Source organism: Labrus mixtus, chromosome 2 (assembly GCF_963584025.1).
Source record: "Labrus mixtus chromosome 2, fLabMix1.1, whole genome shotgun sequence".
NCBI lineage: Eukaryota > Metazoa > Chordata > Actinopteri > Labriformes > Labridae > Labrus > Labrus mixtus.
Window position 1 is genome coordinate 16,152,334 of NC_083613.1, and position 23,913 is coordinate 16,176,246.

A 23,913-nucleotide genomic window follows, 5' to 3' on the forward strand; every position below is an offset into this window, starting at 1 on the left:
TGCATATCAAAATCTACAAGTTATTTTCTTTGCCAATCTTTATTAATGACAAGAAAAGTTCATAACAGAAGAAATAGACTGAATGTAAATATCAAAACAGAAAAAAACACATGAAAAGTAGGCTACATGTTCACTGTTACCTTTAGGCTACTGTTGAATATGGATTAAAGACTGTTTCAAACAGAGGAAAGAAATATTGAATGTAATAAATGAATGGCATGCAGGGGAGAAAATAAAATAACATGTAGGCTATGTTTACTGTCTCTATTAAAGTTTAATGTTGCTAAGAACATGTGTTAACACATATCAAAATGAAATAACAAGATATAATAATGAAATATATTGAGAAGTTGTGGCTTTGTAATCGGAATGGCAAAGTTTGGGACTGATATAGCCTACAGGCCGCATCCTGCACAGAGGTGTTGCTTGTCAACAGGCAAGGCAGGCAACTCCCTGGGGCCCCAGGACACTGAGGAATCACCTGAGGGCTGACACACTGCAAACCACAGTAGTAGCTCAAAATGTGTAAATTTTTCAATGACAGTAGGAAACTCCCCTAATGGGGCCCCATCTTACAGCACTCACTCTCATTGCCCTGCTTAGCATCTTGTGTATTACTCCTGTGAAAACCAAAGTTTGTCAATGAAAATCACTGATGGAAAATATAGAGGAGTTATCTGTCTGGGAGCATCAGGCCACTGGAATATATAATAGTGATTGGAGGGTCCCCTAATACATTTTTGCCTCGGGCCCCAACAGACTCTAGAATCGCCACTGATCCTGCACACTTGATTTCTACAGACTGTACAATGCGCCTCCCTCTGGGAATACTATGCAACTAAACTTCTAAATGACATGTTTAGTAGCGCTTAATTTATTATGGGTTACAGTGGTAACATTTCCAGTTCTTTATGAAAGATCTTGAGTTTATCCCAGGCTGAAGGGGATCATTGGGACATTTCCTCCAGTAAGCTCTGGAAACATCCTGGGTCTACTCCCAGTTTAATGTGCCTGAAAATCCTCCAAAGGCATCCTAATCAGATCCCCCAACCAGTGAGTCAGGTACCATCCTAGATGACAAACTGACCTTAAATGCGAACACTGATGTCTTCTGCAAGAAGGAAAATTGTAAACGGCTCTTCTTGAAAATGTTGAGGGGTTTTAATGTTGACAAATCTCTTTTAAAATTATTATTATTATCATTTTCATCTTTTATTTAGTTAGAGATGATCCGACAAAAACAGTCTGGGAAATATAGTTAAACTTTTCCTAAAGATTGTTGTCTTTGACTTTAATTATCTTGGCAATGTTTTGTCTTGGCAAGTGCCACTCAGAAAGCAAAGGGCATCCTGGAAGACCCTCACCACCCTCTGCATGCAGAGTATAGACTTCTGCCAACAGGAAGGAGGTTTACTTGCATCGTTTTCAGTTCAGTGATATCAGCCGCTATGCCACTAAGGAGGACAACACTAGAGCCTTGTGCTGATGAGTGGTTGCAGATATGTTAACTGGGATCACACCACAAATAGAAGTAAGGGGCCATGGAGAAACTGTTTTTTTTTAATATTTTAGGGAAAAATTAAAGACCGAGAACCAGAAGTGATCCCGTTTAGAACATACCCGAAGAGCAGTGTTTCCCAACCTTATTTCCTGTAAGCCCCTGTTTTATTTACTTGAGGAAAGGTGAGACCCCCAGGATCCACACAAAAGAGGAGAACCACTGCTTTCAAATTAACATAGATTTTAATTGTTTTTCATTGATAGATAACATCACAACAAAACATGCCAACATACTCTTGATCTTTACAAAATAAATTAAAGTAAACTATCAAGTATCCATGATTTTAGTTAAAGGGATACTTCACCCGTTGAAACATGAATCTGTATTGACATTGGGTCATATATGTAGTAGAAATGTGAAATAAATTTTGAAGTTGGTGCCTTCTTGGCCAAGAAAAGGCAGAAAGTGTCTTTTTGGCTCATAAAAGATAAAAGACACCAAATCCCAGAATGCACAGCACTGCAGGCCACTCCCAATAAGGTCCTCTAGTTCAGAATCAGAAATACTTTATTAATCCCAGAGGGAAATTCGATCGTTACAGTTTCTCCAAAATATTCAATATAGCAGTAGAAATATAATAATAAAAACATTTACAGACATATTTACTTCAACACATGGCAGAAAACAGACTCTATGTCTGTGTCCATAGGCAAACAGTGAGAGCACCGACCGGTGTCAAGTAACTAAGTACAAATACTTCATTACCTTACTTAAGTAGAAATTTTGGGTATCTGTACTTTACTGGAGTAATTATTTTTCAGCAGACTTTTTACTTCTACTTCTTACATTTTCACACGATTATCTATACTTTCTACTCCTCACATTTTAAAAATAGCCTCGTTACTCCTATTTCATTTCAGCTTGTTTTCATTCCTGCTTGTCATCGTTCAAAAAAACACAAAAAAAAAAAAACCTATCCAGATAAATCGCGCCATCCGGATAGAGTGAATTTGATTGTGGTTGGATGAGAAGTATACACCGACACCCTAGTGGTTTGTACGCGATCCATCGCACCTGCACATGACACAAATCACGTCACACTCCAGCAAGGAAATAGCAGACATATGTAGCCTAGTACGAAGATGTCCGTGGCAGAGACAACCATACAAGGGTAATTGTTACTAAGCCTGCCCTGGGTTCACCAATTTCTTGTCTAGTTTTGTTATCTTACATCCGTTGCCCTCACAGATTCCTGCAGCTAAGCGTGGATGTACATTTACATTCCAATAAAGGCTATTGATAACATGCCTCTGAAGTTTGACTTTTTGCACCATTACAATACTTATAGACAACTAGTCATCATATCTTCCGCTCCATGAAACACATGTTAATGCTCAGTAGTACACATATATGGTTCTTTAATGTATTTGCATTGTACTAAAATGCGTTCATTTTCAATGGGCATAAATGCGGCTGAAACAGGTGCATCCCACATTTTTCAACAATAACATTTTAATATAACATTGTAGTCATTATGGCCTTTAGAAAAATGTATTTTTGGGGAGGTGGGGTAGTGCACTATAGGCCCCTGTGGCGCAGCCTAAGCTTTTGTCCTTAATGGCATTTTTTTCCCCCTTACATTACTTTTACTTTTATACTTTAAGTAGTTTTGAAATGAGTACTTTTACATTTTTACTTGAGTAAAAAGCTTGAGTTGATACTTCAACTTCTAAAGAAGTCTTTTTAAACCCTATATCTATACTTCTACCTGAGTAATGAATGTGAATACTTTTGACACCTCTGCTAGCGGCGGCCAACGGTGGCTAGCGGCAGCCCTGGCGGCCAGCGACCCCGGCGGCTAGCGGCAGCCAGCGGCGGCCAGCAGCGACCTCGGCGGCCAGGGGCTGCAGCAGCCAAAACATAAGACCGGCCTGTCGGCAGCATCCATCTCACCGCTATATTTATATTTTTTCGCCATTATCAGCTTTCTCCATAGAGCCTGTTATCATAGCTTCCAAGCAATATGGCGGACGTTAAGTTTCGCTTCTGGGAGTGAGTTCCCACCCACTGATCTGTGATTGGTCTGTAGCTTCAGTGGTCGAAAATATGAGGAACTAGCATTGTAGTTTCACCCCGCTAACCACAACAGCTTCCAGTGACGCAAAAATCGTCATATTTTTTTGGACTCTTTTTCTGTCTCTCAGCCTGGAGCTGCTCACTAATCTTCTTCATCGCTTTCTCATATTTATGCTCTATCCTTCTCTTTATTTCTTCTCTTTCTTTGCGTATTTGCTCTTCTTTCTCCTTCAGGATGCCTTGTTGCTTTTCTTCGATTATCCTCTCAGCCTCTTGGAACATCTCGTTGGTGTAGTGATGTCCTCCGTTGTTCTGGACTATACTTCTGATCTTCTGGAGCAGCTTGATGACCTGAGAGCGATTTTTCTTCTTATTGTTGAAGACATGGTACTGGCCGTTACATCTGGCCACGAGCTCCTGCAGGTCGGGGCTTTCAGCCAAGAACTTCTCCATGGAAGTGCCTGTAAGCTGGTCACCATGAGTGAAGAGAACCATGCTGTATCTCTCTGCTGCCTGCCCAAAGATTTCTTGAATCCTTTGCACCGTCTGCTTCGCCTCGTCAGTGACTCTGCCCAGCCTGATGACCACCAGGAACACATGGGGTCCAGGAGCAGCAAAAGTGAAGCACTGGGTGATATTTTCTTCTGTTTTCTCCTCATCAAATCTGGTGTCAAACAGGCCTGGAGTGTCGATTACATGAATCTGTTGTCCATCCACCGTACCATTGCCCTTTGAACAGTCAAAGACTCTGCACTGAACTTGGCTTCAAACCACTTTTTTCCAATAATGTTGTTTCCAGTGGCACTCTTCCCATTTCCAGTCTTCCCCAACGGCACTATTCTCAGAGCCGTATCATTTTGTGCTGTGTAGACGAAAAAAAACAACATTAGAAAAAAAGTGAATGCTGCAGGTGTTCAATGGTTTTTGTAAACTGGAAAAAGTCTATTTCCGTGGGCAGAGCTTAGTTGAGATAAAAGAGATCTTAATTAAATATTTCAAATTGTTCTCTGTATTTTTTTCACTTTTGATTCACTTTTCAGAGAATTCGTAGTTTACTGCATGTTTTTATGCAAAGGTGGAAAAACATGATGATCACATGACTATGACCAATTATTACAGGTCGTCCAGGCTGTCTCATCTCATTGACTTCTTCCGATGTGATGTCAAAAGCTTGGAGATAAATTCCTGCTATTAAAGGCAGGGTTGGTAATTTTCTCCAGATACACTTTTTAAGATTTTGGTTGAAATTGTCTTTAGGTCCTGACAGAAATTAATAACTCATGTGCTCTGAAAAAGGAACATGTCTGACACAATGCATACGGGTGTGCTGTGACATTCTTTTATAAACGAGAACAAAAACTAAATAAAAAATATAAATTGTATTTCAGCTTATTTCTTACTCAACAGTGGCAATTTTCTGTTTTTGTCAAAACCGAAAATGTACTTAAACAGCTAAACTAATTGTAAACTGTACACTTCACGTTATATTAAAATAACAAAATAATTTGTGATCAAATATATATACATATATATCTGTAAACAACAAGAACAAAGAGAGGGTTCACATACCTGTGTAAAATAAAATACATTCAGTACAGCAACTTCATACGACTGGGCTTCAACATGCACACCTTTAAAGGGGAGAAGAAAATACAGCAAACCACAAGAGAAGCCACACGGATGCTCTATCTTAAAGTTCGCCTAATTAGCATATACAAACTAAGTGCTGTACGACAAATAAAACTCTTCAAATACATTAACCAACAGTTAACATGGTATTAAAACGTCTGTGGGCCTAACGAAGTATAGTTGAACCACTATTTAGCATGTTTTTCCCGTGTTTTAACACTTCATGAACTGACCTCAGCGGGGTCTCAGGCCGTCTGAGGAGAGGTGAGCGAATCTACAGGATGTGACATCATCACAGCAGACCGCCAAAACAAAACAAACTCCAAAATAAAATACAAAAGTGCATATAAAAATATATATAATATATTTGAAAAAGATGACAAAATGTAAATTTGACTTAAAGGACGGACTTTTGGTGAATTATAAATCATTTTGACGAAGCATTTTAACACACCTGTTACATATACACAAACTGTCCTCAGAGGAAAACTTGGTCCCTGTAACAATGTTTGAAGATGAAATGCTACGCAAGACTTTATGTTGGGGGTCCCGCAACAGTGAAACCATAACTCTCCTGGTAGCTTTTTAGCTCCAAACTGTTTTCCAGGGACCCATTTTTGTCTTTGAGAAATGTTTGTGTATTCAGTTTAGAAAATATAGCATCAGTTTCACTTATTCAAATTTCACTATACCAAATCTCCACACCTTTAAAGGCAGAGTTGGCACTTTTCGAAAACTAGCATGATTTTGAAAGTAGCATTCCCATCTGCACCCACCCCCCTCCCCTCTGTGCTCCCTCAAAAGAAACGCCCCTCACTTACATGCAACAGCGCCATTGGTCCAGAAGCGGACCTCAGTTCATACTTTGAGTGTGGGCTCGTGCATGCATGGGGTAGAATACGAGCAGGGAGACAGGGAGGCGTGTGATTGGTTCATCAGATTGGTACCTCGTGGCAGACATTGTTCAAAGTTTTTACAGGCTTACAACTTCTACAGATGACAGATTTTCTTTGTTCCTTTTTCAGAGCACATGAATTATTAATTTCTGTCAGGACCTAAAGACAATTTTAACCAAAATCTTAAAAAGTGTATCTGGAGAAAGGGGACATTCGATGAACTGCAGGTTTTTTTTTTGCATTATTCAACACCTTGCTGCTAGATGTCTGTGTGTGTGTGTGTGTGTGTGTGTGTGTGTGTGTCCCAATCACCCTGAATTCAGTCTATAAGGGGATATAAAATATGTGAAACACTTTCCTGTTATTAAGTATTTGTGAATTCATTCTTATTCATAAATTCATTATATCCCCCCACAGCAGTGCCTCCCGCCAGAATAGACTGTGCACGCCCCTGCGGTATACTTTCCCGTCGCAGTCAACTTTCACTTTCCATGAAATGAGTTCCTGCCTCTTGGTGTGACGCAGCTTATTTGTTCTATCCACAGAGAGGTTTGTATTCGACATTTTTAACAGTATGATTATTTTAAACTCTCCTAGCCTACAGTTCAGATAGAATCAACAGTCGGACTTCAGACCTTTTCTAATGTGTATGCTCTCAGTTTTGCTCTTGTTTACCGCCGGGAAAGAGTCGGTGTCGGGCGGCTGATGACGAGTGAAAGAAGAGAAATAAACGAGTCCGTGTTCGCGCTGATGTCATTATTTGTCTTTGCTGTGGTTTAAGACGATCACGGGCAGTATTTGGATCATTCATGTTGAGTCATTTCCACCGAGCTGTGAGGCACAGCTGTGTGAGGCACAGCATGTTGTGTTATGGTGTAACAGAGTAGCCTACCTATACCTATCTATATTGTAACATTGTAACATTGTAACCTATAATAATGACACATCGGGTCTTATTTTCAGAAGGCTACTGTCATAAATGCACTCGCGCTGGTTTTTATAGGATATTGAAATTATACGGAGATGAAGTGTAGGGGGAACTCCGCAGATAGCTGTAAACATGAGCATTATGCTGCATTCGTGTGCTCCTCGGATGGTCCCAGTTTCCGAAATTGGAAGTCGTCCCTCCGACTTCAGTGTGTTCACGTGATTTCAGTTCAGAAAGTCGGAATATTGTAACAGAAACAGTAACAAACATCGTGGATGCGACGAAAGAAATGTGTTGAATGTCTCTGGTACAAGTTATATCAGCAAATAGCCTGTAGCCTAGTTGATGTGCAATGCGTGAACTAATAAAAAGGAGGCATATCTTAACATTAACCAAACATATTTTGTGATGACGATTATGTCGGCAAGTCGGACACCTGACTTTTTTTTCGAGTTTCCGAGTTGTTGTTCCGACTTGAGCAGGCGTTCAAATGCATTTTACAACGCGGAATCTAATTTTTCCGATGTTTTCCGACACCACATGAATGCACCATTGTGTTTACTTAGGTGCCATCTTGGAGCGGTGTAGCAGTGGCTCTGAAAGAAAATGTGGCTGCAGGAGGTCTATAGGCCTACATAAATAAAATATTCATAACTCGCGGATTGTTTTGTCACAAACGTCAGACGTGAAGGCTGGTTATGATCCAGGATTTTAATATTTACAGTCTAGGTTATGTCCAGGAAACTTGGTAACATAAAAAGGCAGTTTTTCATATGAAAATTCTTTATAAGTAGCCTAGGCCTATTATTAATGTAATTCCCTTTACAGTGAATCACACCTCACAAGATGATACTTCTCATATAAAGGTTATGATATTAGGCTATTTTAAATGTTTAATTTATTACAAATAGTTCAGATATTTTAAATAATAAGTTTGAGGAGTGATACAGCTGGATCAAGGTCAAAACGTTTGTTGATTTTGGGTAAAATGAAGATTGTTGGTAAAGTTTTATGGATAAAGAAAAAGATTTTTACATTAACTTAAATAATGTTAATAATAATGGAATCAAACCAAAAATTGATTGAGGAAAAAGTAATCATGCTTAATTTGTGTGATGTGGTTTTTTAATTCTTTGGTAATGTTTTACTTATTTACAAAAACTTTGATATTTAAGTCTTTAATTGGTCACAAAACTCCTGAAAAACGGGGGTTTTCGGGTTGAGCTGCACGTGTGAACGAAAACAGACTTTTTTTTTCACCCAGACTGTATCCGCAGTTTCTCCTGCCAGCCCCCTTGTATTTTTTCTGTATGAGCGAGCTGTTGTGAGAACACAGCGGGATAACGTGTAGTCTCTGTGTGTACTCTGTTGCTTCGTCTGTCTCTTCCGCATCATTCTTTTTACGTCACGTCTTTCATCACGAGACCCCTTTGCCCATCAAACTGCTATTTAAAGTTTTCAAAATGTTTAATACTCCGATACTTTCTCGATACCACATGTTTTGAACAAATATAATCTCCGTTATTTGCATGATTCTTTGTTTTGAAGAATACTGCAACAGGTGCGATGAAAGGAAATTGATTAATGAAACATTGTAAGCAAACTCCCGGACTCTGTCTTAGTTGTACAAATAGGTTGACAACAGTACGGAGCATTGCAGACATTTTATTTTACAATTTAGACAGAGTGCAGGAGTTTGTCTGCATTTTTTTTCATCATGTCCACATAGAATCTATGTCATAGATAGATATGTCTAGGTTTTGGTACAGTCCTACTTCAGTCAGAATAGTGTGTGTTGGTGATGTCACTGAGGTTATCATGTAATGTGTGAGCTTTCTCCCTGCAGGTGTTCACGTCTGTGTGAAGGTGAGGGCTCAGTGATGGATCCCTGTGAGGACAGAGGGGAGGACGTCCCCCCCTCTAAAGGCGCTCTGTGTGAGGAAGGTCAAGCTCAAAGGTGAGATGAAGCCCAGGCCAGTATTCAGACATTATCCTTCATATCATTTTTATAAAGTGAGTATTTTTCTGAAAACATGATCTTTAATAATTGTCAGGGTCCATCAAACTGCACACTGTGCTGAACATGAACCCAGATGTGAGTCCGGGAAGAGTGTCTGGTCTATGGATTGTCCCGTTTTCTTTAAAAATGATCAAAGGTGAGAGATTTCCAAAAAGTGGTTTTTTTTGTTTTTTTTTTATAAAGATTCGTTTGTAGTGCAAACTTAACAGTTTCAGCTGCAAAAACATTTCACTAACACATACAAACATTTCACAAAATGCAAAAACATTTAATTAAGAGTCATAAAATCATTTTGTGAAACATGAAACTATTACACGACATGAAAAACATTTCATGAGACACAAACAAACCTGTTTTTGCCTTTCCTTCATAGTTTAAAAAAAAAAAAAGATTTACTGAACTCTCCAGATCATAACAATTCACCAAAACTGGGTTCAAACCCATGAAAGATTTAATCCAAACACATTACATCCATAAAGACCTACGTAAGCGATCCGCTAGTCCGCTGACCTTTTGATGACCTCTTATAACACTTTATAACAACCAATGGGAGCCTGAGTTGAAAGGAGGTGCCGCCCCCTGTTCTGACGGCCAATTACATGCGCCTGCGCCAATGACTGACATTTCTTGTAGCCACTGAAATTCTCTAAACATGGCCCTGCTGCTTCTATCAATACTTTGGGGTGATTTCTTCATGCACACACTAAGGAGATTGATTTAAAGGATGAGAGGTTTTCAGAACTGCATTACAAGTATTAATAGGGTGAGATTCATATCAATATCAACAGACAGATCTTTGTACAATTAGACATTAAACACCCCCATACAGCTGGAATGGAATGATCCTGGTGTTCGACTGAGGCTCTCACCTACAAATCGTCGAAGATTTGACTACATGGTCGTCAGCCCTAAATGGCACATCTATATCTAGCACACAAAGTTGAATTAAAGGGATTGTTCAGGTTTTTTGCAGCAACATTTTTTTTTTTCTCAGGGAGTATTTTCCTAAATATGTGATTTTAAATAATTGTCAGGAACCATCGGACTGCACACTGTCCTGAACATGAACCCAGATGTGAGTCCTTAAAGAGCACCTGGTCCATGGATCGTCCTGTTTTCTTCAGAAATGGAGAAAATGCTGAACACAGGTGAGAAATTCAAAGAATGAATGTTACCATTTTTTAAATTGTTATGAATCAGATGCTCACGTTCACACAGTTTGCTGACCAGAACAACCAGTCTGTTGAGCAATATCTGCATTTTACTTATCATGTTACTTCAGCATCTTTTGCACTATGCACCACTGCACTGTTTCATATTTAGTCATGTAAATATTAATCTTTTCTTATTATGTTTATTGTTGATATTTAATGTTGTACCTGTACATAAGAGAGCACAGATCACCAAAGTTAAATTCCTTGTGTGTGTAAGCATACCTGGCCAATAAATCTGATTCTGATTCAATATATAAAATGCTACATATATTTTAAAGTTCAGTGCTTCTTAACAAAGATGTGTGCTAAGTAAGTAATCAATAAGACTAAATGTGGGGTTATTTATCTGAGAAAGACAATTAAATGAATATGTTACCATCTATCTAGTCGGTTATTTCTCCTTTCACATTTTTTTTTTTTTTTTTACTTTTTACGACTAATTGGAGCTCACTTTTCTATTCTATCTTTCTTCAGAGATCAATCAAAAATACATTCTTAATGCCCAGAGGGAAATTCAAGGTGCTTAACAAAGTGATAGGAAGCAAAACCTGAATGAAGCGGTTCATAACAGGCCGGATCATAGTACGTTTGTACTGATCCAGATCTCTGAGGACAGAGTCACTCCGAACTTTAAAGTTAAAATCAGTTACTGATTTAGACGGTTTATCTTTAGACCTCTAATAAATAAGGTATAACCCTACGACCCAAAGCTGTCCATGACTTGTGGAGCTGACAAATTTGTGCAGTACACAGTCTGACCACAGGAGGCAGCGGCAAAGACAAACAACAATCTAATCTGTCAAGTGGTCAAAGAAAAGTTTGGTCAGTCACATCAATAGTTTAATTGCCCTTACCTGGAGCGCCGATAGCCAAGCGGTTATGTTGCACCCATGTACAGAGGCTGTAGTCCTCGTCCCAGTGCCTGAGGGTTCGAATCCGATCTTGGCCCTCTGCGTCGTCCCCCACTCTCTTCAGCACTCCTATCCAATAATGGCAAAAAGGCCCAAAAAGTAACTTTTGGTAGCTCAAAAATTCCCCCTTGGCCCACCTGCAAAAAAAAAGTAAAGGTTAGTTTTCTGACATCCTTAATTCCACAGCAAAACTTCTTCAGTACTCTAATGTCAGATTCAGTGAGAGCCGCTCCAGCTTCTACACTACATGGTGAATATACCTTTAAAGAGAAATATGTTTCATCTATATACTTCATCCATCCAGAAAATAACTCAGAGCCCCAAAGATGAATATATATTGTGCACAGTGAGTGTATTTAAGTGACGGACTGATTTAGTCTCCGTGTTCTGTTTCTCACAGGACGAAATGCAAAGAAGCTGAACTCAATGATGCAAGGAGTGAATGGTCTATGGATCGTCCTGTATTCTTCAAATGTAAATGTGACTGCAATGATCAAAGGTGAGGACTTCAAACTGATGATAAAAAAGAGAAATATGTGTTTTGTAGAATGAATTGCGAGATCTCCAGCTTTAAATTCTTTCCTGACTAAACCTCCTCACACATGCACAAAACTCCAGAAAATCTCCTGATATTTCCAGGAGCCCCCTAGTATTTTTTTACACATGAAGTCCAAGTGGGCTGATGTGAGAATGCAGCAAGATATTATCTGCAGAATTCACCTCACACCAGTGGGAGAGGGTGATGACGTTAATATCCTGGGAACCTTGCATGGTGCATGGACTGTATGCATGCAACCACTAAAATCTCTGTGTATGTGATTAAACTGCTTCATTATGTTTTCTGTTCTCCAGTATGTTCTTCTCAGCTCTTACGTTGATATTGTGATTAATTTGAACTATGCATGGCATTGATATAAGGACAGATATTCCCATTAAAGTGATTGTATAGCGGACTCTGTTGCTTCGTCCTCTACTTTTGCGTTGTTCTATTTAAGTCATGTCTTCCTCCTGTGCCATTTGGTAAAGAAGGCAGCTGTGCTGTGCAGCTCCATCCTGACCATGTGCTGTGTAGGAGAGTTGAAGGCAGGGAAGTATCCAAACCAGGCTGTGTTGCAAGATACTTTCATTTGGGCTGCTTGGACAGTTATTGAAATAACACACGCCCTTGAAATACAGAATGAGTCCATAACAGCTCCATAACAAAGCTCTGCCAGTATACCACCTTTGCACTTTTTCACTTTTAGGCTACATCTCTTAGCTGCAATGACCAGTTATCTTCCCTGGTTGTCTCTAGCAACCATCAAGATCTTCACTTGGATATATTCCAATCACCCTCTGATTAAGGTAGGAGCTTATAGTGATTTGAGGTGAAGGCTTCTTCCTTATTCTTTTTTGCAGTGAATCTTGTGTTTTGTACTTTCTCTCTTCTGGAAAAAGGCGCGTCATTCTGCCCTAAAGGGTTTTCAGGCTGCCTGGGTCCTGGAATTCTTTCAGCAGACTCTCATCTGAAGTTCTGTTCGTTGTCTTGGGTTGTTCCAGGCTAAAGATGGAGGTTGGGATGTTTCCCCTTGAGGCTGTGCATTGATTTTTTTTCTGAGAATCCTTCTCTCTCTGAAGTCGTATCAATTTGTCTTTGAGTTTTGTCACTTTTATTCTTGGCATAACTGGTGATGGCAGACTGTACCTTAACCATGTATCTCAGGGAGACAACTAAACCACTAATGCATGCTGAGGTCAGCGGGTGTAACAGGTCACTTCTGATGACAGGCTGAATTATTGAAATATTTCTTTCTACATGCAGACACTAATGTTTACATCAGAGTATATTTACTAATGACCAAACCAGGAATTTAAATGGATCTGAGTTCATTCAGTTGTCTTTACTGTCAGATACAATTAGAGATGTCTAGCCACAGGCATTAAGATTCTAGAAATGTAAGAAATATTACTGAGCATTATTGGAATGCTGATGTTGCTCTGTGTTTTAACTCGACTTCCACATTATGTGTCCGTCCTCTGTGAGCTTGACTGCTCCGCTGGCCACCAGCTCCATAGCAGCAGCGGGGATTTTGAACATTTCAAAAAACCAGAGACTCCAAAAAGTACTTTGAGTTTTCTGTTGTGTCTTTCATCACTAGAAGTACACTGATGTACACAAGTCTGAATTCGCTTTGCCATCAATCGGAAAGGGGTTTCCTCCCCCAGGAGTCTCCTTTTCTTCTGCGCCTGGGGTGTCGCAAAAGACACATTTTAATACTAAAACTCATGTTTAATAAAATAACTCCAATCCCAAGAGATCCAAAAAGTTGTCACAGTTAGTGTGTATGTGACTGAATGATTGTGTTTCTGTGTGTTGTGAATGCAGGACGCTCGGACAACCTAAACCCAAGTATGCTAAAAGTGACTGGTCTATGGATCGTCCTGTATTCTTCAAAGGGGAACTCGACTTCGGTTATCAAAGGTGAGGATTTAAATCTGATACTGAAAATGGGATTCTAAATCTCCAGCTTTGAAACCTTCACTGACTGATGAAGTTCACTGAGCACACATCGAGGTGTTAGCCAACTGCCACCACGACCAGGCCCTGGAAAAAGAAAAACAATGTCTGGACAGATGGATGGAGTATCTTAAACACTGAAGCAGACACCCCCATCTCTCACTCTAGTCCATTTTTTAGATCCTGATGCTGAAGTTTTACATTTCTTGGACTATGGCTGAGTCAGGCATCAAAGGTTCAATCCAAGTCTCTATGACGGACATCATGTTACAGTTCTTACTTTCTTGCTGGAAGGATGTCCTGCATCTGTGTTCATCTAGATCAGTTTCCATTGACTGGACATGAACTGAAAAAATACTTTCCTTCTAGGATTTCAAATTTCCTGAGCCTAACTACTAGCCAGGCCAAGAACTCAGAGTTCTCTTTGCTTCTCTGTTTTCTAGTTAGGGCAACAGGTAATCCTGACCTTGACTACTTCCTATTGTTGGTATATCAAGTTGAAAAAGTGTTGTCCACCAAGTTGTTCTGGCTGTCCTCACCAACAATCCTGAGGAACCTACAAGAGCTCAGGAGCTCCCAGGAAAATATGTGATATTTCATATATTCATATGCATGTATCCCTCATGAAAATGAACCTTGTGTTTCTTTTGTTGAACAAACACAATGGTAGCTGATTCTGCTTTATTCCTCCTCAGAGTCGACAAGGAGAGCTTTGATGTTCCTCGTGATAAGTCCGCCCAGCAGCATCAAACACACCTGGACTCCATATTTGAGGTCTGTACATGATCAACAAGTAGGATAGGATAGGATAGTACTTTATTGATCCCCAGAGGGGAAATTTGGGCGTTACAGCAGCACAGACAAGAAAGCTCAAGAATACACATTAAACAGAATAGATAAGATAAATAAAAATAATAATAAAAATAAAAACAGGGGGTATATACAGTACAAAAAGAATGATGAAGTTAACTGGGGGGAATTGGGAATTGAGACAGTATTTTCAGAGAATTACAAGATAAAGTGACAAGTGATTAAAGTGACTTGGTATGATAAATAGCAGTAAGTAATGTAAACAGCAGTGAAGAGAGGCAGTGTTGTACCACAGTAATGCAGAGTGCAGTTATATAATATAATGTAGTATAATATAATATAATATAGTGCAATATGAACAATATAGTGTAATATAATGAAATGTTATATAATATAGACTAGTATAATAATATAATAAAAATGACTGTACTGTAAACCTATTCTGTTCACAATAATCTCCATGCTGCTCCATATAGTATTTCCAGCTGAAGTTAGGTATGATGATTTTAGTTTGATTACGTTATACATATAACTTTCTGTTACAGCTGCTGGAGAAGAACATTTTCACTTTTGTGAAAAAGGAGCTGAAGAACATCAAGAAAGATCTGGATCCAGATTCCCAAAAATGCACAGAGAGTCAGAGGGCGGATGAGGAGATGTTAGACTGGGGGGATGAGGAGGAGAGGAAGAGCAGTAGAGAAGCTCTTCTGAAGATCATGCAGCACTCCCTGAGGAGAATGAACCACAAAGAGCTGGCTGACTGTCTCCAGCGAAGTAAGAGAGTTTCTCTAAATGATTAAATAATTGATAAAAAAAAGGCCTTTTATCAGTCACTCCAGGAAGTTGCAATATTTCAGTTGAGCAGATTTGTGCAAAATCAACCAAAAAGAAAGCTTGAGACATCCTGGAGGGACTGGTTTATTTAGAGGTTTAACCATATCTGTCCAATTATTATTGTGAGGAATTAAGCTCTTCTTTGTTGTGTTCCTTCAGAACATCCTGTTCCGGTTTATCAGCATAAACTCAGAAATAACTTGAAGAAGAAGTTCGAGTGTGTTTTTGAGGGGATTGCTAAAGCAGGAAACCGGACCCTTCTGAATCAGATCTACACCGAGCTTTACATCACAGAGGGGGGGGATGGAAAGGTCAATAATGAACATGAGGTCCGACAGATCGAAGCAGCATCCAGGAAACTGATTGGACCAGAAACAACCATCAGATGTGAGAACATCTTCAAAGCCTCACCTGGAAGAGACGAACCAATCAGAACAGTGATGACAAAGGGAGTGGCTGGAATTGGGAAAACAGTCTTAACACAGAAGTTCACTCTGGACTGGGCTGAAGACAAAGCCAATGAGGACATACAGTTCACCTTTCCATTCACTTTCAGAGAGCTGAATATGCTGAAGAAGAAGTTCAGCTTGGTGGAACTTGTTCATCACTTCTTCCCTGAAACCAAAGAGGCAGGAATCTGCAGGTTTGAAAAGTTTAAGGTTGTGTTCATCTTTGACGGTCTGGATGAGTGTCGACCTCCTCTGGACTTTCACAACATTGAGATCCTGACTGATGTCACACAGTCTACCTCAATGGATGTGCTGCTGACCAACCTCATCAGGGGGAACCTGCTTCCCTCTGCTCGCCTCTGGATAACCACACGACCTGCAGCTGCCAATCAGATCCCTCCTGAGTATGTTGGCATGGTGACAGAGGTCAGAGGCTTCACTGACCCACAGAAGGAGGAGTATTTCCGGAAAAGATTTGAAAAGAAGGATCAGGCCAACAAAATCATCTCCCACATCAAGACATCCCGAAGCCTCCACATCATGTGCCACATCCCAATCTTTTGCTGGATCACTGCTACAGTTCTGGATGTGTTGAAAACCACAGAAGTTCAAAAGCTGCCCAAGACCTTGACTGAGATGTACATCCACTTCCTGGTGGTTCAGACCAAGCGGAAGAAGAAGAAGTATGATGGAGGAGATGAGACTGATCCACACTGGAGTCCCGATAGCAGGAAGATGATCGAGTCCCTCGGAAAACTGGCTTTTGAGCAGCTGTTGAGAGACAACCTGATCTTCTATGAATCAGACCTGACAGAGTGTGGCATCGATATCAAACAAGCCTCATGGTACTCAGGAGTGTTCACACAGATCTTTATAGAGCAAAGCGGACTGTACCAGGACAAGGTGTACTGCTTCATCCACTTGACCGTTCAAGAGTTTCTGGCCTCTCTCTATGTCCATCTGACTGTCACCAACTCTGGAGTCAATCTGATGTCAGAAGAACAAGAAACCTTCCAAAAGTCTACCACAACAGAAGACCACTCTCCAAAGGCACACCTCTACCAGTGTGCTGTGGACAAGGCTTTAAAGAGTCCAAATGGACACCTGGACCTGTTCCTCCGTTTCCTCCTGGGTCTTTCACTGCAGACAAACCAGACTCTCCTGCGCGGCCTGCTGACACAGACACAAAGAAGCAATGAGACCAATCAAGAAACAGTCCTGTACATAAAGAAGAAGATCAGTGAGAATCAGTCTGCAGAGAAAAGCATCAATCTGTTCCACTGTCTGAATGAACTGAACGATCGTTCTCTGGTGGAGGAGATCCAACAGGCCCTCAAATCAGGAAGTCTCTCAACAGACAAACTGTCTCCTTCTCAGTGGTCCGCTCTGGTCTTCATCTTACTGTCATCAGAGAAAGACATGAACATGTTTGATCTGAAGAAATACTCTGATTCAGAAGAGGCTCTCTTGAGGCTGCTGCCAGTGGTCAAAGCCTCCAACAAAGCACTGTAAGTCCAGAGATAGTTGAATTACAGTTTTCTCCCAATTGTATACACACACAAAAATGGAACTATGCGAGCAAATCTGAAAACTTGAAGCTCATGTATCAACAGCAAGACTCCAAACTGCTAAACTCTAAGCACAGTTCCATCGATCTCACTTAAATATAATTCTAAATACAGTTTTACAAATCTCAGAACACACATTTAATCAATTAGCACACATTGTTCACCGAGAAACACTAGACTTCAAAATGCAACACCCTGGAAGAACACTTTAATCATGTGTCTGAGTATAACAGAGGCCTCAAGTGACTTATACCCAAGCAGTGATCTGTTTATTGCAATTTGCATTGTTTTGGTGTTTTATGCCTTTATTTTAGAGACAGGACAGTGGATAGAGTCAGAAACAGGAGAGAGAGAGAGAAAGGGATATGACCATAGACTGTAAATATTAATGAACGAAGCCTGAGTGAAGTCAGCCATCTGTTAGGTCAGGGGGCTCTGGAGGCTCATCGGCTGCAGCCGCCATGCTGGAAATCCTGCCGCAGCCTGACTTTCAGTCAACCTAACGACAGGCTGAGAGCTGGAGCTGAGGCGGGTTTTAAGCCTCTTAACAAACCGTAACATCACACCCACCTGTCAATCATGTCGCCTATGACACGTGATGTTCACTAAATCAAAACAAAGCTGTTTTTAAAAAAGTCACCTCGTACAGTGTCTGACTCCCTCTATGTTCCCTCTTAATTTCTCTTCAGGCTGGGTGGCTGTAACCTCTCAGAGAGAAGCTGTGAAGCTCTGTCCTCAGTTCTCAGCTGTCAGTCCTCTAATCTCAGAGAGCTGGACCTGAGTAACAACCACCTGCAGGATTCAGGAGTGAAGAAGTTATCTGCCGGACTGAAGAGTCCAAACTGCGTGCTTGAAACTCTAAGGTCAGAATGTCTCAACTTGTTTATCTGATCACTATTTCATTTTACATACAGTATGAGGTAACTCTTAAACATCAACAGTGGGGTGTCAACGTTTTGCAAATGAAATGTAAAAAGACAAGATAGTTATTAATCATTTGGCAAACACAAAAACTGAAGTTGGTTGCTGTTGGCAGGTGCTCCCATCAGCACTCAACATAATTCTGTTTGATGATGTTTTGAATTTCCATGATTCTGGAAGTTGTTGGCGAGTGACCGTGTGTCTTGCAATTATCTGTTTGACCCTCGCTGACCACCATCACCACAGCAACACTTCCGATATTAGTTTGCAAAGGGTTCTGTTGTGAGCAGCAGTCTGTTTAGTAAGAGTTTGCTTTAACGCTGGTGGCGTTGACGCGACTGAAATGTTTCAGGTTAGGAAAAAAGCGGCACAGTATTAATTAATCAGTATGACATACTATTATAGTTCTGTTGTGAAGTAAATCTCAACGAATCAAGTTAAAATTCTGTGCTGACCAAAAGTTTAATTTGACCCTGATTCGAGCCCTCTCGATGCTCTCAAATAATCTTCCATGTTTGTGGTTTCATTGCAGTCTGTCCGGCTGTCTGATTACAGAGGAAGGCTGTGCTTCTCTGTTATCAGCTCTGACCTCCAACCCCTCTCACCTGAGAGAGCTGGACCTGAGCTACAACAGTCCAGGAGATTCGGGACTGAAGCTGCTGGAGGATTCTCCCTGGAGACCAGAAACTCTCAGGTATTGATTTACCTGCTGCTGCAGCGGCAAGCAACCTTTTCGTTGTTTCCTTCCTTGCATGTGCCATAAAGATTACAATGTAGCTGTTAGTGCTTATGTGTGAATCCCAGCTGAATCTCTTCAATCATTTAGACCCATACATATGCAAAACAAGCCAGATACAGTGCCTGAGGCAAACATTAGCTGGCATATGCTGTTGACAGAAAGCAATCTGCAGTAACCTTCATAAGGTGGAAGTATTAATAAATGAGGATGTGCTGGTCTGATCCAATTCTTTCTTTCAGGGTGGATCCTGCTGGAGTGCGATGGTTGAAACCAGGGCTGAGGAAGTGTAAGTGTGTTCTTTTTATGCCTTTATTGTAGAGAACGGACAGTAGATAGAGTCAGAAATCAGGGACAAATAGCGAGAGATTGGAAACGATTCATGGAAGCGAAATATCACAGGATGAATTCTCTTTAAACTATGACATCACTCATTCAGATCTCAGATCTCTAATGTCATCATCATCATTATTATCATCATCATACAACTTATTTCTAAAGTTGTTATCCCATTTCTCTTCAATAAAAACAAATCAACAATTGTGTAATTAAGTTTTGTGTGAAATTGAAATGATATGACGTCACAGCTTTTTAATTTAATTAAAGTTGGATGCTTTGCGTCCATGCATCAGTGCAATCATGTACCTCAAAATATTGCGATTGGCTTACATTTTGTTAACATAAAATGTAAGCAAGAATTGGAGGCTTTAAAACAGTTATCCAAGAACCAGTAGGTTAGGTTTTAAGTTGCCACTTTTTATCTGCGGTCTGTCATCAATCACTGTGTTCTTCTCTCCGTCAGATTACTGTAAACTGACATTCGATCCGAACACGATGAGCAGAGAGCTCAAACTGTGCGACAACAACAGAAGGCTGATCCACATGCAGGAAGAGCAGTCGTATCCCGATCATCCCGACAGGTTTGACTTCTGTCCTCAGCTGCTGTGCAAAGAGGGTTTGAGCGGTCGCTGTTACTGGGAGGTGGAGTGGAAAGGACAGGTGGACGTGTCTGTGTCTTACAAAGGGATCAGCAGGAGAGGACACAGAAACGACTGTGAGTTTGGATGGAACGACCAGTCCTGGAGTCTGGAGTGCTCCGACAGTGGTTACACAGTGTGGTACAACAACGTCGGAGCATCAATCACCCCGTCCTCCATCTCCTCCGTCTCTGACAGAGTAGGAGTGTACGTGGACTACTCTGCCGGCAGCCTGTCCTTCTACAGCGTCTCCTCCGACTCGCTGAGTCACATCCACACTTTCTACAACACCTTCACTGAGCTGCTCTACCCCGGGTTCGGGTTCTGGTCTGACCTGCCAGACTCGTCAGTGTCTCTGTGTCCTCTGCTGGAGGAAGACACACCTGAGGACAAGACTGTCTCCCCACTCCGCTCATAGGTCATACACAGGCTGTAAGCTAACACCATCCGTTCCTTTGTTGTTTCCACAGCCCTTGTCCTCTTTCCTTTTCTACTAAAGACTCCTTTGTTTACAACTGTGAACTGCCTACTGACTACTTGGGTCAGTAGTGAATCTAAATGTGAAAATATTCACAGGAAGAACATGCTGAATCTGATGTGTGGAGAAAAGAGGGCATGTGGCATTTATTATTGATCATACTATTACATTTCTTTACTTTAAAGTGCCTCTTTACAGGTGTGTAATTAATTTCAGAACAAACTCATCTGTGAGTCAACCATAAAAAGTGCACTAATTCTATTTAACTAAACCCTAAAACCACTTTTTTCAACTATAAACCTCTGTATCTGAGTATTAAGTAGTGTTATGGATCAATCCAAGTCCCAATCTCGACATTTCAGTACAAAGTATTGAAATTCTAAATGTTGTGTTAGAAATGTGCATAGTGTCTGCCCTTCCGTTTGAAAAACTCTAACAGCTGTGTGGAGTACAGTATTACGTAGGAGTGCATCCCCACGTCACCAAACCTATAAAAGCCTTGTGACTCTGATTTCTCCTGCTTATTCTGCTCCAGTCCCCGGCATCATAACGTTGCCTCTCGCCCACACCTGCCGAACACACACACTCGCCTCGTTCTCTCTCTCCTCACTCGCTCCCCCCACCCACACGCATGCGCACTGAGCCATTCACAGACAGACATACCCCTGCTCGTATAACAGTGGTTATTTGTCTAAAATGTGAAAGCCATAAATCTTCCAGGGGGCCTCGTGTACCATTCAGAAACGTCCCCCATCCTCTTCTGCACCTCACTGTCCACGTCATCAGCTGTCTCTGCTCTCGCTGCCCCTACTAACGGGTCAAAACGATACGGATCTGGAAGTCCGTGGTCGTGCTCTATTTGAGAGTCTACAGGAGACTCTGGAGGAGAGAAGTCTTTGACTTTCCGTGGCACACGTGCCATTGCTGCTTACGGAGTCGTCGCTCATGGCTAAATAACCTAGCTAAACCTACCGGTACTGTTTTTATTTGTGTGTGTGGGGCAAACATTGTGTCATGTTGCGGCTGATAACGGCGCGAAGGAGTGAGTGGGCGTGTGTTACCCCCCCCCCCCCCCCCCCCCCCTCGAAGTTAATACATTGACATTCTAAATGCATTTTTTGAAATTCCAGGGTCGAGCACTACAGCTGAAAATATGGGGTTTAGTTACTCTTTAATGGTATATTATCGGAAACACTGTTTACTGTATTTTATTGTCTTGAATATTGTTTAGATGTTTATACACACAAATACAGCACAGTTACATGAACCACACAGTGATTTTATCTATTTCACACAAAGTCTCTGCTTATGGCTGAAAGTATTCCTAACTGACTCAAATGTGTCGCTGTTGGGGCTTTCACACTTGCAGAAAACTTCTGAAAAATCTCCTGGTGTTTCCAGGAGGATCTGTATGTGTGAACGCAAACAGCTTTCACTCGGACTTCACCCAGGGGTTTCTCCGGCCAGACTCCTAGTATTTTTTCTGCAGCAAGTCCGACTGGGCTTCCACAGGATATTATCTGGAGAATTCTACTCGAGCCAGTGTGAGGGGCTGTTACGTTTATATCCTGTGACTGCTGCGCGGTGCATAGTGTGTATACATGCGACCGCTTCGATCTCCGTGCACGTAATTAAACGGCTGCGTTATGTTTCCTGTTCGTCAGTATGTTGTTCTTAGCTCTTTAGTTGATGTTGTCTTTCAGTTGAACTACACGTAGAATTTATATGAAGGCAAATATTCTCATTATAGCGTCGTATAGCGGACTCTGTTGCTTTGTCCGCTACTTTTTTACGTCACGTCTTACCTCGGGAGACCCCCGGCCCCCCCTCCTCTCTGACAGGGATAGTCTCTGCTGTGAGGATCATACGTGAACAGCCAGGTCAGGAGAATATCTGAGCTGTCCTCCGGAAATTATCTAGATATATTAAGGAGTATATATGTGAAAACGGCTTAAAAAAAGTTTGATGCACAGAAGTATAATGAGAGAAGTGAAATTAACTCAGTCTGTCTCTGTATCATTTTTAAATAAAGTTATATTTCTGTTAATGAAACCTGCTCAGTGTGTTCACTGTGACTTCACAACAAAACATGTTAAGAGTCAGATTAAAATGATAGACCTGTCTGTGTCCCAGCTGTTGATAAAGTTTTAACACATCTGGTTTTAATGCAAAGTCCTTAAGAAGTTCTCTTCATTAAAACTTTACTAGCAGAGTTTTTATCAACTCAACTGTTTATATTAAGACTTAAAGTGATGTCGAATTAGGGGCACGGCCTCTTTGATTGACAAGTGGGAGCTCATATGTTGTCTCAGCTGTTATGTTTCAGGTTTTTGTCATGTTATCCTCGCAAATCTGAGCATCTGTTTTCATTTCAAAGCTTCCACATGAATCAGAAACTATACAGACAATTAAAACTGAAAATCCAGAGAACACAGACGTGATTTAAAAAAGTGAGCTACCATAAGAACACAGCTAGCATTTAGCCTCTTCCTCGTTAACATTTACATTTGAGAATCAGGGATACAATGTGAAAGTCATCAACTAAATCTAGATATAAACGCTCCATCATGAAGTTATTTATATAAACTTGAGGTAAAAAATGTGTGGATCTATTTCAAGCTAACAACATAACATAAAGAGTGCAGATCTCTCTTTAATCTCCACTGTTGGAGTACCAGCACAGAAGCTAGGCTATACATGGCTGAATGCACGGGGCCGTTTGTACCACGCCATTGAACTAACTTTAAGAGAAACCGACCTGAAGTCCAAGGATAAATCAGGATAAGTGACTTAACTGTCAGAAGGCCACTTTGTTAAAGCACCACTTCCTCCAGCTGTGATAATCAAACTAACCCTTTAAGTCATCATGAATAAGAATGTCAAGCAGAAGCTGAGCAGACTGTTTAAAGATTTTATAGAGACAAAATAATGTGACTACAAACTGTGGTCAGCTCCCCTAGTGGTCAAAGCAAGTCAATACAACATTTGTTATTACATAGTACACTCGTGATCTTTTTAGAGTTTACAGCCACCAAAATAAAGTGGAGCTGACAGGATGCAGTTTTTTTTTTGTGTCAGGAGAGGGCGCCAAGCAGCACGACCTGTTAAAGGAGATCTCAGCTGAAACAGAGGGTGCGTTCGAATTGTCCCTCCTATCTCCTTTCACTATCCACTTTACCTTAACCCCGGGGAAAACGTCATGAGGTTAAGGAAAGATGTTAGGAGAATTCATAAAGGATTTAGGGAAAGGCGATCTCGTTCCTCTGACAATCCGACTGCATTTCCACTAGGCCACGTCATTAAATGCGACGGGCCGGCGGAGGTTAATGACGTGGTCTGCCGTGTTGAAACTACAATGTTCCGAAAATGGACTACAAAAAGCGCATCTAAAAAACGTTCCCCTGTGCCTTCTTACCGGTGAAATAATCCTAATTACCACAAGGTTGGATTGAAATAAAAGCAATATAG

At 40.8% G+C, this 23,913-nt stretch overlaps 2 protein-coding genes across 2 annotated transcripts; one reads left to right on the plus strand and one right to left on the minus strand.

Annotated features, from left to right (window-relative positions):
- Positions 1-1,724: 1,724 nt before the first annotated feature.
- Positions 1,725-4,913, minus strand: LOC132994042 (GTPase IMAP family member 4-like). Its single transcript, XM_061064129.1, is given in 4 exon segments — positions 1,725-2,333; positions 2,370-4,320; positions 4,323-4,439; positions 4,898-4,913. Coding segments are annotated over 3 exon segments (816 nt in total). The 3' UTR covers positions 1,725-2,333; positions 2,370-3,637.
- An 8,638-nt stretch (positions 4,914-13,551) lies between these two features.
- On the plus strand, positions 13,552-22,500 carry LOC132986486 (protein NLRC3-like). The gene is made up of 8 exons (XM_061052973.1): positions 13,552-13,636; positions 14,368-14,446; positions 15,028-15,256; positions 15,476-17,273; positions 18,023-18,196; positions 18,787-18,948; positions 19,233-19,279; positions 19,793-22,500. The coding sequence occupies exons 1-8, from the start codon at positions 13,587-13,589 to the stop codon at positions 20,383-20,385; spliced, it is 3,132 nt and encodes a 1,043-aa protein (XP_060908956.1). The 5' UTR covers positions 13,552-13,586; the 3' UTR covers positions 20,386-22,500.
- Positions 22,501-23,913: the final 1,413 nt, after the last annotated feature.

Excerpts from the sequence above, each read along its gene's own strand:
- LOC132986486 (XM_061052973.1), top strand. The coding sequence starts at position 13,587 with ATGGATCGTCCTGTATTCTTCAAAGGGGAACTCGACTTCGGTTATCAA. Across the intron at positions 13,637-14,367 it reads CTCGACTTCGGTTATCAAAG|AGTCGACAAGGAGAGCTTTG; the intron begins GTGAGGATTTAA and ends ATTCCTCCTCAG. Across the intron at positions 15,257-15,475 it reads GGCTGACTGTCTCCAGCGAA|AACATCCTGTTCCGGTTTAT; the intron begins GTAAGAGAGTTT and ends GTGTTCCTTCAG.